Source organism: Coregonus lavaretus (assembly GCF_964263955.1).
Source record: "Coregonus lavaretus genome assembly, chromosome: 33".
Classification (NCBI taxonomy): domain Eukaryota; kingdom Metazoa; phylum Chordata; class Actinopteri; order Salmoniformes; family Salmonidae; genus Coregonus; species Coregonus lavaretus.
Window position 1 is genome coordinate 26380970 of NC_140020.1, and position 17142 is coordinate 26398111.

The 17142-nt window shown below is 44.4% G+C and overlaps 1 protein-coding gene across 2 annotated transcripts; it reads left to right on the forward strand.

Moving 5' to 3' along the window:
• Positions 1-44: 44 nt before the first annotated feature.
• Positions 45-16809, forward strand: ddhd1b (DDHD domain containing 1b). Of its 2 annotated transcripts, none has more exons than XM_084151275.1 (13): positions 45-1118; positions 1339-1542; positions 1909-2037; positions 2326-2473; positions 2811-2920; positions 3290-3396; positions 4032-4291; positions 7153-7231; positions 7348-7497; positions 7777-7841; positions 8020-8201; positions 13696-13947; positions 15726-16809. In XM_084151275.1, exons 1-13 carry the CDS (start codon positions 326-328, stop codon positions 15908-15910), a joined length of 2664 nt encoding a protein of 887 aa, XP_084007401.1. In that variant the 5' UTR covers positions 45-325; the 3' UTR covers positions 15911-16809. The 2 variants fall into 2 exon arrangements, with proteins under 2 accessions (XP_084007401.1, XP_084007402.1); XM_084151276.1 differs by having other exon boundaries at positions 1339-1521.
• Positions 16810-17142: the final 333 nt, after the last annotated feature.

The window sequence follows — 17142 nt, forward strand, 5'->3', positions numbered from 1 at the left end:
GTAAGGAAATCGCAGATTGGTATGCGAATAGAATAAGTGAACAGGTAAACCTACTGGCAGTGACAAAATGAGTCTCTGAGTAGTAGGATATCTATCAATAATTTCAAGAAGTCTCATTTTCGGTAGCCTATTTCTGAATGAGAGTGGATGAACCGGCGCAAAGATGGTGGCATTTGCCGTAAGCAAGAAGAAGGTTTGGAAACCGTTAGTCCTGGACCTATGACTGTCAATAATAAGTCAACAAGAGGCGCAGAAAGAAATAAGTTTGAGAACGTAGGCTATATTGTTTTTTAGGCAACAAGCTGTTGAATTGTTTTGTGAAGTCATGAGCAATTTTAAGGACATTAAGTCGACTACCCGTCGATTGAGCTCGGATAATAATTCCGTGAGCAGCAATGACTGGGATATGGCCAATGATGTGTTTGTGTCCTGCTACGAGGAACCGATGGGAGAGACTATGCACGGGGAGATGGACTCGGTCCAGTCCGGCTTGGAAATGCACCTGCCTCCGCTGCTGCTAGGCGATCATCGTTTATCTCAAGACGGCATGATATTGGGCCTAGTAGAGGAAACTTACTCGGGCTATCACTCTCTCTCCGACTCGGGGACAGGCTATTTGGACATCACAAACGACCTGAAGTACACCGAAAGTGATGGGAATGTGACTACAAAGAAGCGGAACCGCTCCAACAGTTCCAGGCACCGTGGGGAGGTCGTCACCGAGCTGGGACCCGAGGAAGTGCGATGGTTCTACAAAGAGGACAAGAGAACCTGGAAGCCATTTGTTGGACACGACTCATTGAAAATTGAAGTCATTTACCGCAAATTATGTGAAATAAACCCCTGCAAGGTGAAATGTCGCAGTCCCGCCACCGAACCAGAGGACGCCAATGGGTCAGCCACTGGGTCCGAGGCCCAACCGGAGAATGTGGCGGAGGGGGGAGCCGTTCAAGCGGAGCCGGCAACAGGGGATCGGGAAGGTGGAGGGGAGGGAGGATACGAGACGGATGAAATCGACCTGGATTCCATAAGTGTCAACATTGAGGCTGTTTGCGTAAGAGGGGGTCTCTATGAGGTGGATGTCAAAGAGAAAGAATGTTACCCCGTCTACTGGAACCGTAAGTAGCCTATTCTTATCACTATAGATTTTTCTGTCATGCTGTTTGTCTTATTAATCCTGGTTTTATCACACTGATACCAGTCCTATTCAATAAGCATGTCATAACAGTCCCACATCTATCAGAGCACAGAGCAAAGTTAGCCTACTGCTCATTCAATCCTGCTCATTCAATACAGTTGGACCGACATGACCATACATCACAACCCCTTTGTCCACAGAGCAGGACCGTATTCCTGTGATGAGGGGCCAGTGGTTCATCGACGGCACATGGCTTCCTCTGGAGGAGGACGAGAGTGACCTCATCGAGCTAGAGCACCTGGCCCATTTTCGTGGACACCAGATGAGGGAGATCTACGAGACCGCCACCGAAGTGGTGACCACCACAGTGGACAGCAAGGACGGTAAAGTGGATGGACTCAATGGCAAGTGGGACGGGGGCGTGCCATGTGGGGCGTTGGGCGTGACAGTGTCAATGAAGGGTGTATGTGTCACATTCTATGTGAATGATATAGATGAACACACACCGGTTCTGGGCCCAAAAACAAACACTAGAACATCGCACATGGCTACCACAGAAAGCAAAAACAAGCGATTCTTATTGGACAATTTCATATCCGTTCTGAACAATGTTCTTCTGTTTAGTGCCTACTGAACACGACCCTTGATTGAGTGCATGCAAATGGTGTATGGAAGTGGGATTTCTACAAAAGTCACTGGAGACTTAATTCACATTAACGGAAGGAAGTTATTAGGTCTATGTTAATTAATGTTCGTCGTGATTCTTTCAGCAATCCACAGTTTGAAACTAAGCCGAAGCCATGTCGACTGGCACAGTGTGGACGAGGTGTATCTCTACAGTGACGCCACCACCTCCAAGATCGCACGGACTGTCACCCAGAGACTGGGCTTCTCCAAAGGTTTGTATCCCCACTGACATCAAATAAGAATCCTCTTTGTTTCACTGCCTACGAGATCGTGTATAACACCTAACTTAAAACCTGCAGGTACAATTGTGCATCTATGGTTATAATGCATTATAAGCCTTGTCATAAGCATGTATGACGCCCTTATAATGTATTTTTTTTTTTATCTCATAATGATCCTGACTAAAAACATCAATTTTGAAAGAAAGATCTAGCAATTTTGTGGCATTTGCTCAAATACTGTGTTTAAGAGCTGGTATAATTCCCCTGTGTCCTCCTCAGCTGGCAGTAGTGGAACGCGTCTCCATCGGGGCTATGTGGAGGAGGCAGCGCCCGAAGACACACCGCCCGAAACAACACACATTGTCTTTGTGGTGCATGGGATTGGCCAGAAGATGGATCAGGGCCGTATCATCAGGAACACAAGCATGTGAGTGACAGGAACAAGGAACTCTGTTATATTATTGTATAAAACCCAATCAGACCCTGTCATAGGGTTTTATACAATCTCATATGTTTAAAATATGGTATTATTATAGGGAAAGTGAGCAGAGTGGGAGAAAGGATACCAACGAGTGGTCCTGGAGGATTCAATCTAAAGTTGTCACGGAACCATTGTTTATGATCAGTTATTAACAGCTATGTTGTGCAATAATAATGCGCTTATAAAGCTTCATGAAGACGGTATTACTAGAAAATATTTCCAAACATTCTTAGTAATGTAATGTTTATGTTCATCCGTGTCTTTGCCATTACTTGTTCTATAGGATGAGGGACGCTGCTAGGAAGATGGAGGAGAAGCATTTCTCAGATCGTTCCACAGAGCATGTGGAGTTCCTTCCTGTGGAGTGGAGGTCTAAACTGTGCCTGGATGGTGGTATGTATGGCCAGTTTGGCCACACCTACTTTGTAACCTATTGAAGACCTGAGTGGTGGAAAACGTTGTTGCCAATAAACCACATGGTAGCATAGATTGCAGGGTGCAGAGTCTGTTTTTATCGTTTGCTCCGGCACGTGCTCAAAGACAATGGATATGTGGAATTATCTTTTTCTTGTCTTGTCTCTCTTGCAATGAGACAAACCTGTATACATAAAAGTTATAAAATAAAATATCACTTTAAGTAGTAACATCAGCTATTAGTGTGTATAGATCATTTTGCTTGTAGACCCACTGTTTGATGTACCGGAGGGACTGAAATGTCTTTGTAGGTGACTTGGTGTGTGTGTGATTGTGTGATGGTTGCAGACACTGTTGACTCCATCACTCCAGACAAAGTTCGAGGACTCAGGGACATGCTCAACAGCAGTGCAATGGACATCATGTACTACACCAGCCCTCTGTACAGAGACGAGGTGAGATTCTCTTTTATCTCTGTCCCTGTCTCTCTCTCTCTCTCTCTCTCTCTCTCTCTCTCTCTCTCTCTCTCTCTCTCTATACCTCTCTCTCACTCCTCTCTGTCTCTCTCTCTCTCTCTCTCTCTCTCTCTCTCTCTCTCTCTCTCTCTCTCTCTCTCTATATATATATATATATATATACCTCTCTCTCCTCTCTGTCTCTCTCTCTCTCTCTCTCTCTCTCTCTCTCTCTCTCTCTCTCTCTCTCTCTCTCTCTCTCTCTCTCCTCTCTCTCTCTCTCTCACATGTGCAGTCTGTAAGATTTCTAATGGTAAATTAATGACACCACCCATTCATTAATATTCAAAATAAATTAAGTCCTATGAGCCGTCCTCCCCATTTAATGTATGTTGGTTGTAGAGTAGACAACTATAGGGGCCCACTGGTCACTGTGAGTCAAATAAACATACAGTAGGATGATACTGTCCACTTTCACATTCAATTTGTCTAAACACACATACACAGACACACTTGTCTGCATGTTCCATGCGTATTTTACCACATACACACTCAATCTCAAACTCTAATATCTACCAATTTGCAGTTGCAGCCTAATACACAAATGTAATTCATCATGCTTTGTGTGTCTGTAGATCACTAGGGGTCTAACTCAGGAGCTGAATCGTCTATACACACTCTTCTGCATGCGGAACCCTGAGTTTGAGGAGAGTGGCAGGGTGTCCATCGTGTCCCACTCCCTGGGTTGTGTCATAACCTTCGACATCATGACAGGCTGGGACCCCGTACGCTTCCATCATGAAGAACGATCGCCGGACCCAAAAGAGATGCAAGAGTGCTGGCCAAGCTATCAGGAGCGTCAACTACAAGAGGAGCTGAGACTCACACGACTCAGGTAGGTAGACACTCAATAGCCAGGGTCATGCTCTACCTGTGCAGAGCACATGCCCCTTTGCCCTTCCAGTTTCCCAAGTGCCCTTTTGGGTGGTGGTATAATTTCCCCCCCAAAAATATTATTTTGTTTTGTCATTGTTGTTTGAAACCCACTGCCCGCAAGTCGCCATCAAGTTCGCTACCCCCACCCTGTCCGTTGGTTGCGCCTGTTGAGCTGCCCTGTACGGAGCTTGTGCTCTCCCGATATCCAAACATGCATGGCTTGAGAAATGCGGTCACAGGTCGTGTTTCTAGCTAGCTACCTAGTTTAAATATCAACAGTACTGCCAACAGTATCCCCCCACCCCAGGCTTGACTCATTCCGGGTCAAACGGGATGCCGGGCGTGCTTTGGCAGTACTCGCTGGTCCTGATAGGACCCAGGCCACACCCCCTCCTCTCTATAGAGCCCCACAGTGGAGGTGTCATAATACCAATAAAACCTAGCGGTCAAACAGAAATGGTTCCAATCGTTTTTCCACCATTAATTTTTCCCATAGGGGATTTTAGAAACACTTAAAATAAGGGCTGTATTTCGTGTAGGCTTACCCTGGCGTGATGTTTTGATAACCATGTACATTTATCTCGGACAAGGTGACTTTTATCAATATATTCGGCTCTATTTACTCTCAGATTCGAAAATGCTAATTAGCATCAAAGTAGACATCATGCAAGACTACAAATCACTGCAAGCTCCTGCACGTCATCTCTAGCAGGCACCTTTGCTGAAAGGTAAATGTAAAGAAATGTAGCCAATTTATTCTTGACTACATGTAGGTAACATTAGATAGTTAATGCAGAGATTCTTACCTTTGCCTCGATTCGTCAGTCTTGTCCAGATCATCATAGCATTTGTAGTTCTTTATGATAGCCACATTAGCAGCTAATTAGCATTTCATTTGTTGGAGGTAAATACAGGCGAATATATTGATAAACGTCACCTTGTCCGAGAGATTTAATGGGTTATCAAAACGTCACATCAGGGTTAGCCTACACGAAACACTGCCCTTATTTTAAGTTCTAAAATCCCCTATGGGAAAAATGTATGGTGGAAAAAACGATTGTAACCATTTCCCTGTTTGACCGCTAGGTTTTAAAATAAATAAACTTTAAATAGTTTTTAAAAACTGTGCTGCCACAGCATTTGATTAACACTTGATTTAGCCTACATTATCATCAATATTGGGTCTGATTGGATGATACCCACAGCAGAGAGAGGGAGAAAGACATATAGAGGTAAATCATTTACATTTTAGTCATTTAGCAGACGCTCTTATCCAGATCGACTTACAGTTAGTGAGTGCATACATTTTCATACTGGCCCCCCGTGGGAAATGAACCCACAACCCTGGCGTTGCAAGCACCGTGCTCTACCAACTGAGCTACAGGGGACCACAATCACAATCACAATCAGTAAAAGAAATTGAGCTAGCTAACTTGTAGATTTACATCAATCATCAACATCAATGCTCAGCTGATAGCACACCCTTTTTTCCAGATGTCAGTCATGTCTTTAGGAGGCACTGTAACTAGCTTGTTTACCATTTGTGATGATGAGTGAGTGTGTTGTTGCAGAAATAAATAGGCCTATGCCGAGATACACTATATACAAAAGTATGTGGACAGCCATTCAAATTAGTGGATTCGGCTATTTCAGCCACACCCGTTGTTGACAGGTGTATAAAATCGAGCACACAGCCATGCAATCTCCATAGACAAACATTGGCAGTAGAATGGCCTTACTGGAGAGTTCAGTGACTTTCAACGTGGCACCGTCATAGGATGCCACCTTTCCCACAAGTCATTTCGTCAAATTTCTGCCCTGCTAGTGCTGTTATTGTGAAGTGGAAACGTCTAGGAGCAACAACGGCTCAGCCGCGAAGTGGTAGGCCACAGAATCTCACAGAACGGGACCGCCGAGTGCTGAAGCGCGTAGCCTGTAAAAATCCCTTGTCCTCGGTTGCAGCACTCACTACCGAGTTCCAAATTGCCTCTGGAAGCAACGTCAGCACATTAACTGTTCGTCGGGAGCTTCATGAAATGGGTTTACATAGCCGAGCAGCCCCACACAAGCCTAAGATCACCATGCGCAATGCCAAGCGTCGGCTGGAGTGGTGTAAAGATCGCAGCCATTGGACTCTGGAGCAGTGGAAACGCGTTCTCTGGAGTAATGAGTCACGCTTCACCATCTGGCAGTCCGACGGACGAATCTGGGTTTGGCAAATGCCATGGGAACGCTACCTGCCTGAATGCATAGTACCAACTGTAAAGTTTGGTGGAATAATGGTCTGGGGCTGTTTTTCATGGTTCGGGCTAAGCCCCTTAGTTCCAGTGAAGGGAAATCTTAACGCTACAGCATAAAATGACGTTCTAGACGTTTCTGTGCTTCCAACTTTGTGGCAACAGTTTGGGGGAAGGCCCTTTCTTGTTTCAGCATGACAATATCCCTGTGCACAAAGCGAGGTCCATAGAAAAATGGTTTGTCAACCCCATCGAACACCTTTGGGATTAATTGGAATGCCGACTGCGAGCCAGGCCTAATCCCCCAACATCAGTGCCAGACCTCACTAATGCTCTTGAGGCGGAATGGAAGCAAGTCCACGCAGCAATGTTCCAACATATAGTGGAAAGCCTTCCCAGAAGAGTGGAGGCTGTGATAGCAGCAAAGCGGGGACCAACTCCATATTAATGCCCATGATTTATTATGCTACGGTGTGCACTATTGAATACGACCCAGATCCCACTGTCATTTGTCCCCAGTGTTGAATGTTTATGTTTCATTTACAGTTGTGTGATAATATTGGTGTTGCATTCATGTCTAAAGGTTACGGGATTTGGAAAATCAGTTTGCTGGTTTGCAATCCCCATCATCTGAAGGTTCTTCTTCAGCCTTGAAATTTAAGGTGACGTTGACAAATTCCATATTCCATTCCTTCTAATTGTTATGACAGACAGATTGAGCCATGGATTTAACAGCGGTTCCGCTCTGACGTTCTCTGTGCCTTTTATTTTGTTCTAGGTGGAGAACTTCTTTTGCATGGGTTCTCCGCTGGCCGTGTTCTTGGCGTTGCGAGGGATCCGACCGGGGAACAATGTGACCCAGGATCACATCTTACCCAAATCCATCTGCCAACGTCTCTTCAATGTTTTTCATCCTACCGACCCTGTGGTGAGCCAACCAACTGAAACCAGACAGTAGAGTCATTCAGTCATGCAGTCATTCACTGATGGCATACTGTAGTAGATCCGTAAAAGATTGGAAAGGAATTGGGCTTGGGAAGGGCTTTGGTAGGGGTGGACAGATACCTGCTGTTTCCGTTTCCGCTTCCAGAATAAAATAAAGTGGCTAGCTAGCTAGTGCACGTAAGATTTGTTTTTTTGGTTCCGGTTCCGAGATTGCTGATGGCATGATGGATGTGCTTAATGATGCCTATGGCTGTATTTTCAGGCGTACCGATTGGAGCCCCTGATCTTAAAGAACTATAGTAACATTTCACCTGTCCAAATACACTGGTGAGTAGTGGATTTAGTATATATTTTTGAATAGAATAGATCACAGTCAGAACACACACACACACACACATATATTGGGAGCAGCACAGAATCGGTGGCAGAGCAGCACCCTTGGAGCAGTTTTGTACGAATCAGTGTTTGTGAATGTCATGTATTGTATTGTGACCGGGATCTACAGGTATAACACAAGTAGCCCGACTCCGTACGACCAGATCCGTCCCACGCTTCTCAACCCTGCACTGAAGGAAACTGCATCTGTCTCGGACACGGAGAGCCTCCCTAGCCCCTGTACCTCCCCTCCTCAGGCCCGAAGACACTACGGAGAGTCCATTACAAACCTGGGGAAAGCCAGCATTATGGGTGAGAGAGGGAGTGAGAGATGGGGGAGGGAGGGAGGAAGGGAGAGACATAGGGTCTTTCAGTGATGGATTCTTAATTTTTATCATCTTGCTTTTTAGACTTTGCTCTTTGTTTATCTTGTTGGTGTTTTTTACTTTGGTCTTTCCTGAAATTGGCTTATTTTGTTATTTCATAGTAGAGGGAGTGGGCTGTTAGGCTTTAGTCAAGGACAGACCCACCCATTAATATATACAGTTGAAGTCGGAAGTTTACATACACTTAGGTTGGAGTCATTCAATCTCGTTTTTCAACCACTTCACACATTTCTTGTTAACAAACTATAGTTTTGGCAAGTCGGTTAGGACATCTACTTTGTGCATGACACAAGTCATTTTTCCAACAATTCTTTACAGACAGATTATTTCACTTATAATTCACTGTATCACAATTCCAGTGGGTCAGAAGTTTACATACACTAAATTGACTGTGCCTTTAAACAGCTTGGAAAATTCCAGAAAATGATGTAATGGCTTTATAAGCTTCTGATAGGCTAATTGACATAATTTGAGTCAATTGGAGGTGTACCTGTGGATGTATTTCAAGGCCTACCTTCAAACTCAGTGCTTCTTTGCTTGACATCATGGGAAAATCAAAAGCAATCAGCCAAGACCTCAGAAAGAAATGTGTAGACCTCCACAAGTCTGGTTCATCCTTTGGAGCAATTTCCAAACGCCTGAAGGTACCACGTTCATCTGTACAAACAATAGTATGCAAGTATAAACACCATTGGACCATGCAGCCGTCATACCGCTCAGGAAGGAGACGCGTTCTGTCTCCTAGAGATGAACGTACTTTGGTGCGAATCAATCCAAGAACAACAGCAAAGGACCATGCGAAGATGCTGGAGGAATCAGGTACAAAAGTATCTATATCCACAGTAAAACAAGTCATATATCGACATAACCTGAAAGGCCGCTCAGCAAGGAAGAAGCCAATGCTCCAAAACCGCCATAAAAAAGCCAGACTACGGTTTGCAACTGCACATGGGGACAAAGATCGTACTTTTTGGAGAAATGTCCTCTGGTCTGATGAAACAAAAATATAACTGTTTGGCCATAATGACCATCGTTATGTTTGGAGGAAAGAGGGGGACGCTTGCAAGCCGAAGAACACCATCCCAACCGTGAAGCACGGGGGTGTCAGCATTATGCTGTGGGGGTGCTTTGCTGCAGGAGGGACTGGTGCACTTCACAAAATAGATGGCATTATGAGGAAGGAAAATTATGTGGATATATTGAAGCAACATCTCAAGACATCAGTCAGGAAGTTAAAGCTTGGTCGCAAATGGGTCTTCCAAATGGACAATGACCCCAAGCATACTTCCAAAGTTGTGGCAAAATGGCTTAAGGACAACAAAGTTAAGGTATTGGAGTGGCCATCACAAAGCCCTGACCTCAATCCTATAGAATATTTGTGGGCAGAACTGAAAAGGCGTGTGCAAGCAAGGAGGCCTGCAAACCTGACTCAGTTACACCAGCTCTGTCAGGAGGAATGGGCCAAAAGTCACACAACTTACTGTGGGAAGCTTGTGGAAGGCTACCCGAAACGTTTCACCCAAGTTAAACAATTTTAAAGCAATCCTACCAAATAATAATTGAGTGTATGTAAACTTCTGACTCACTGGGAATGTGATGAAAGAAATAAAAGCTGAAATAAATCATTCTCTCTACCATTATCCTGACATTTCACATTCTTAAAATAAAGTGGTGATCCTAACTGACCTAAGACAGGGAATTTTTACTAGGATTAAATGTCAGGAATTGTGAAAAACTGAGTTTAAATGTATTTGGCTAAGGTGTATGTAAACTTCCGACTTCAACTGTATATATATATACAGTACCAGTCAAAAGTTTGGACACACCTGCTCATTGGAGGGTTTTTCTTTATTTTTACTATTTTCTACACTGTAGAATAATAGTGAAGACATCAAAACTATGAAATAACACATATGGGATCATGTAGTAACCAAAAAAGTGTTAAACAAATCAAAATATATTTTATTTTTGAGATTCTTCAAAGTAGCCACCCCTTGCCTTGATGACAGCTTTGCACACTCATGGCATTATCTCAACCAGCTTCATGAGGTAGTCACTTGGAATACATTTCAATTAACAGGTGTGCCTTGTTAAACGTTAATTTGTGGAATTTCTTTCCTTAATGCATTTGAGCCAATCAGTTGTGTTGTGACAAGGTAGGGGTGGTATACAGAAGATAGCCCTATTTGGTAAAAGACCAAGTCCATATTATGGCAAGAACAGCTCAAATAAGCAAAGAGAAACAACTGTCCATCATTACTTTAAGACATGAAGGTCAGTCAATCTGGAAATTTTCAAGAACTTTGAAAGTTTCTTCAAGTGCAGTCGCAAAAACCATCAAGCACTATGATGAAACTGGCTCTCATGAGGACTGCCACAGGAAAGGAAAACCCAGAGTTACCTCTGCTGCAGAGGATAGGTTCATTAGAGTTACCTGCCTCAGAAATTGCAGCCCAAATAAATGCTTCACAGAGTTCAAGTAACAGACACATCTCAACATGAACTGTTCAGAGGAGACTGCGCGAATCAGGCCTTCATGGTTGAATTGCTGCAAAGAAACCACTACTAAAGGACACCAATAAGAAGAAGAGACTTGTTTGGGCCAAGAAACACGAGCAATGGACATTAGACCGGTGGAAATCTGTCCTTTGGTCTGATGAGTCCAAATTTGAGATTTTTGGTTCCAACCGCTGTGTCTTTGTGAGACGCAGAGTAAGTGAACGGATGATCGCCGCATGTGTGGTTCCCACCATGAAGCATGGAGGAGGAGGTGTGATGGTGTGGGAGTGCTTTGCGGGTGACACTGTCTGTGATTTATTTAGAATTCAAGGCACACTTAACCAGCATGGCTACCACAGCATTCTGCAGCGATACGCCATCCCATCTGGTTTGGGCTTAGTGGGACTATCATTTGTTTTTCAACAGGATAATGACCCAACACACCTCCAGGCTGTGTAAGGGCTGTTTGACCACGAAGGAGAGTGATGGATTGCTGCATTAGATGACCTGATTTCCACAATCCCCCAAACGCAACCCAATTGAGATGGTTTGGGATGAGTCGGACGGCAGAGTGAAGGAAAAGCAGCCAACATGTGCTCAGCATATGTGGGAACTCCTTCAAGACTGTTGGAAAAGCATTCCAGGTGAAGCTGGTTGAGATAATGCCAAGAGTGTGCAAAGCTGTCATCAAGGCAAAGGGTGGCTATTTAAAGGATCTGAAATATAAAATACACTGCTCAAAAAAATAAAGGGAACACTTAAACAACACAATGTAACTCCAAGTCAATCACACTTCTGTGAAATCAAATTGTCCACTTAGGAAGCAACACTGATTGACAATAAATGTCACATGCTGTTGTGCAAATGGAATAGACAACAGGTGGAAATTATAGGCAATTAGCAAGACACCCCCAATAAAGGAGTGGTTCTGCAGGTGGTGACCACAGACCACTTCTCAGTTCCTATGCTTCCTGGCTGATGTTTTGGTCACTTTTGAATGCTGGCGGTGCTTTCACTCTAGTGGTAGCATGAGACGGAGTCTACAACCCACACAAGTGGCTCAGGTAGTGCAGCTCATCCAGGATGGCACATCAATGCGAGCTGTGGCAAGAAGGTTTGCTGTGTCTGTCAGTGTAGTGTCCAGAGCATGGAGGCGCTACCAGGAGACAGGCCAGTACATCAGGAGACGTGGAGGAGGCCGTAGGAGGGCAACAACCCAGCAGCAGGACCGCTACCTCCGCCTTTGTGCAAGGAGGAGCAGGAGGAGCACTGCCAGAGCCCTGCAAAATGACCTTCAGCAGGCCACAAATGTGCATGTGTCTGCTCAAACGGTCAGAAACAGACTCCATGAGGGTGGTATGAGGGCCCGACGTCCACAGGTGGGGGTTGTGCTTACAGCCCAACAACGTGCAGGACGTTTGGCATTTGCCAGAGAACACCAAGATTGGCAAATTCGCCACTGGCGCCCTGTGCTCTTCACAGATGAAAGCAGGTTCACACTGAGCACATGTGACAGACGTGACAGAGTCTGGAGACGCCGTGGAGAATGTTCTGCTGCCTGCAACATCCTCCAGCATGACCGGTTTGGCGGTGGGTCAGTCATGGTGTGGGGTGGCATTTCTTTGGGGGGCCGCACAGCCCTCCATGTGCTCGCCAGAGGTAGCCTGACTGCCATTAGGTCCCGAGATGAGATCCTCAGACCCCTTGTGAGACCATATGCTGGTGCGGTTGGCCCTGGTTTCCTCCTAATGCAAGACAATGCTAGACCTCATTTGGCTGGAGTGTGTCAGCAGTTCCTGCAAGAGGAAGGCATTGATGCTATGGACTGGCCTGCCCGTTCCCCAGACCTGAATCCAATTGAGCACATCTGGGACATCATGTCTCGCTCCATCCACCAACGCCACGTTGCACCACAGACTGTCCAGGAGTTGGCGGATGCTTTAGTCCAGGTCTGGGAGGAGATCCCTCAGGAGACCATCCGCCACCTCATCAGGAGCATGCCCAGGCGTTGTAGGGAGGTCATACAGGCACGTGGAAGCCACACACACTACTGAGCCTCATTTTGACTTGTTTTAAGGACATTACATCAAAGTTGGATCAGCCTGTAGTGTGGTTTTCCACTTTAATTTTGAGTGTGACTCCAAATCCAGACCTCCATGGGTTGATAAATTTGATTTCCATTGATAATTTTTGTGTGATTTTGTTGTCAGCACATTCAACTATGTAAAGAAAAAAGTATTTAATAAGAGTATTTCATTCATTCACATCTAGGATGTGTTATTTTAGTGTTCCCTTAATTTTTTTGAGCAGTGTAGAAATTTGTTTAACACTTTTTGGGTTACTACTTGACTCCATATGTGCTATTTCATAGTTTTGATGTCTTCACTATTATTCTACAATGTAAACAAAATTAAAAATAAAGAAACACCCTTGAATGAGTAGGTGTGTCCAAACGTTTGACTGGCACTGTATGTGTAACTATTCTTTAATTCTGTGGAAAGACCTAATTTGAGCTGTCTGAAACAGAAGTAGCTTGCATAGCTGATATAGCAGCAAACCAAGCACATAATCACTTTCCAGAAAACCCAACCTCAACAAATCAATGGAGAGCCATTAAGTCTTGTCACAGGGATTGACACTATAGGACCTCTGAATAAAATATTTCCTTCATTCATGATTAGATATTATTATTACAGAACACTTTGCAGTATAGGACCAAGTCTAAGGCATTGATTATTTAAATCAATGGGTGTGATATGTACAGTATAAATGTTCACTTGTTTTCCTGCCTGTATCTGTGAGAAGTTATTAGACTTAAATGTGTTGTCCTGGCCTCTGCCATGCGATCGGGAGAGTGTGTGTGTGTGTGTGTGTGTGTGCTTGTCTGTCTTTGAGTTTCGCTGTGTTCTCTTTCTCGGCAGGCGCGGCAAGTCTCGGCAAAGGCATCGGCGGGATCTTCTTCTCCCGCTTCTCACGCTCAAGTGGTCATGTGGGCGGCGTGGAGGAGGAGCCTTCCGACTCGGAGGGTGGGGTCTCGGAGGTGGATAATGCCATATCGGTAGAGGAGGGCGTGGCTGCGGAGTTAGAGGAGAAGTTACAGGTAGTCGAGGAGACGAGGGAAATAGAGCACTCCATGTCTCGTTCCACCTCGGCTATCCTGGACAACACCACATGTACGTATCCCTATACCGGACCTATTTAACCAGGCACCTACCTTAGTGCTCCCCACAGACCTGGATCAAATATGTATTGCAAATATTTGATACTGAATACTTGAGGTGTGCTTGATTTAGCTTGTCAGGCACAATCAATCAATCAGTCAATCAGTCAAATGTACAGTGAGGGAAAAAAGTATTTGATCCCCTGCTGATTTTGTACGTTTGCCCACTGACAAAGAAATGATCAGTCTATAATTTTAATGGTAGGTTTATTTGAACAGTGAGAGACAGAATAACAACAACAAAAATCCAGAAACACCCATGTCAAAAATGTTATAAATTGATTTGCATTTTAATGAGGGAAATAAGTATTTGACCCCCTCTCAATCAGAAAGATTTCTGGCTCCCAGGTGTCTTTTATACAGGTAACGGGCTGAGATTAGGAGCACACTCTTAAAGGGAGTGCTCCTAATCTCAGCTTGTTACCTGTATAAAAGACACCTGTCCACAGAAGCAATCAATCAATCAGATTCAAAACTCTCCACCATGGCCAAGACCAAAGAGTTCTCCAAGGATGTCAGGGAGAAGATTGTAGACCTACACAAGGCTGGAATGGGCTACAAGACCATCGCCAAGCAGCTTGGTGAGAAGGTGACAACAGTTGGTGCGATTATTCGCAAATGGAAGAAACACAAAAGAACTGTCAATCTCCCTCGGCCTGGGGCTCCATGCAAGATCTCACCTCGTGGAGTTGCAATGATCATGAGAACGGTGAGGAATCAGCCGGGACCATAGTCACCAAGAAAACAATTGGTAACACACTACGCCGTGAAGGACTGAAATCCTGCTGCGCCCGCAATGTCCCCCTGCTCAAGAAAGCACATATACATGCCCGTCTGAAGTTTGCCAATGAACATCTGAATGATTCAGAGGAGAACTGGTCTACAGACCTTAATCCCATAGAGAATCTGTGGAGTGGGACAAAATCCCTCCTGAGATGTGTGCAAACATGATGGCCAACTACAAGAAAAGTCTGACTTCTGTGATTGCCAACAAGGGTTTTGCCACCAAGTACTAAGTCATGTTTTGCAGAGGGGTCAAATACTTATTTCCCTCAAATCAATTTATAACATTTTTGACATGCGTTTTTCTGGATTTTGTTGTTGTTATTCTGTCTCTAACTGTTCAAAAAAACCTACCATTAAAATAATAGACTGATCATTTCTTTGTCAGTGGGAAAACATACAAAATCAGCAGGGGATCAAATACTTTTCCCCCTCACTGTATCTGTAAAGCCCTTTTTACATTAGCAGTTGTCACAAGGTGCTTTTACAGTAAAACGTTTTCTTTGGCTGTCCCCATAGGAGAACCCTTTTTGGTTCCACGTAGAACCTTCTGTGGAAAGGGTTCTACCTGGAACCAAAAGAGGTTCTTCAAAGGGTTATCCTATGGGGACAGCCAAAGAACCCTTTTTGGTTCTAGATAGCACCTTTTTTTCTGAGTGTATAACCAAACCGGTGTCATAACCAAAAGTGCAAACTCATGTTAGGCAGGCTAAATCAAGCGCATCGTAATTATTTTAAAGTATTTGAACAAGGTATTGGACCCAGGTCTACTCCCTCATATTGTTATCGGAAACCAGCAGTGAACTTTACTATGCACAATGTCCTTTTGACAGAGGTTTCCCTATTGCATTTTCTAACTGTTTTGGCTAGTATTTCAAGTGTGTGTGCGTGTTTGTGTGTTTGTGTGTGTGTTTGTTGTGGAACTCTTTGTCTTTCTGTGTGTTACAGTGGAGTTGGAGAGGCGTATTGACTTTGAGCTGCGAGAGGGCATGGTGGAGAGCCGCTATTGGTCGGCGGTGACCTCTCACACTGCCTATTGGTGTTCACACGACGTGGCACTATTTCTTCTCACTTTCATGTATAGACAGGAGTATCCCACTCAGCTCTCTGAGGATAACCCAGAGTTATCGTAACCCACAGCCAACACACACACACGCAAACACACACACTTGATCTTGCAACCAGACCGAGGAGACATAACTGTGTATCAGAGACCACTCCACAGCCTGTGGTCAGCCTGTGGTCATCTCGTCAGAGACCTTTCCCTTTACTCTATGGTTCTAATAGTGACTGTTCCTCTAATGGTCCCAATGCTGTCAATTCATCCACCATGTGGGTTTATTGAATACTGTCTCCCCTCCAAAGCACCCACCAACCCCAATTAAGACTGTTCCTCTTTCCTGTGACTGTAAACGATGACTGTGTCTCTAGGACTGTGTTGGTGTCGGACACAGCTTTGACTCGGTCTGTGGGACTCCTGAGACTGTAGCCACGGCTCAAGCCTAACCTCTCTCAACTCTGAGCATCAACACTCATTCAGATGTTTAGCCTGTTGAGAGAGTTACATTCAAATCCATCCCTTCATGGTCTGAATGCCTCAGAGAAGAACATTGAAACCCATTCAATTTCATCGTTTGATTTCAACCCGTCAGGTCAATCAAAGTGGATTGTTATGGAAGGGTTGAAGTAGCCAGACGGAACGCTGCACTCACCATTGTTTTATCTGTTCGGTCTGGTTTAACCAGGCTAGGGTTAAAGCCCCTTTAATGATGACGGCATCGGACTGGAGCATACTTATAAAATGCAGCCCTATATACTAACTGTACTGCTACGATGATGTGGGGAGTCGCCAAATTGTTATATGTCATGTTCCCATGTTTACACGTTTACACTAACTGACTAACTGCAAGACTAACTGAAATATACTAATGTTGGATACACAACTTTAGCAAAGTTGCCAAATAATAATATAATATAATATGCCATTTAGCAGACGCTTTTATCCAAAGCGACTTACAGTCATGTGTGCATACATTTTTACACATGGGTGGTCCCGGGGATCAAACCCACTACCCTGGCGTTACAAGCGCCATGCTCTACCAATTGAGCTACAGAGGAACACAAGCGTTTTTGTTTAGCTCTCTCCTATAACTTAGTGGCAGGTTCAGTCTCTTTGCTGATCCATTGGAAGGCAACAGAATTGCTTTGTTCTACTGCGAATTGTCTTGATCGAAAACAGCACTCCATTTGTACTACTAACAGTGACATGTTGTACATATACGGTAGCTTTACATATTTCTGCACTTTCTAGTCAGGCAACAAACAGAGATACAACATATCAGTAAAACAAGAGGAACACACACAT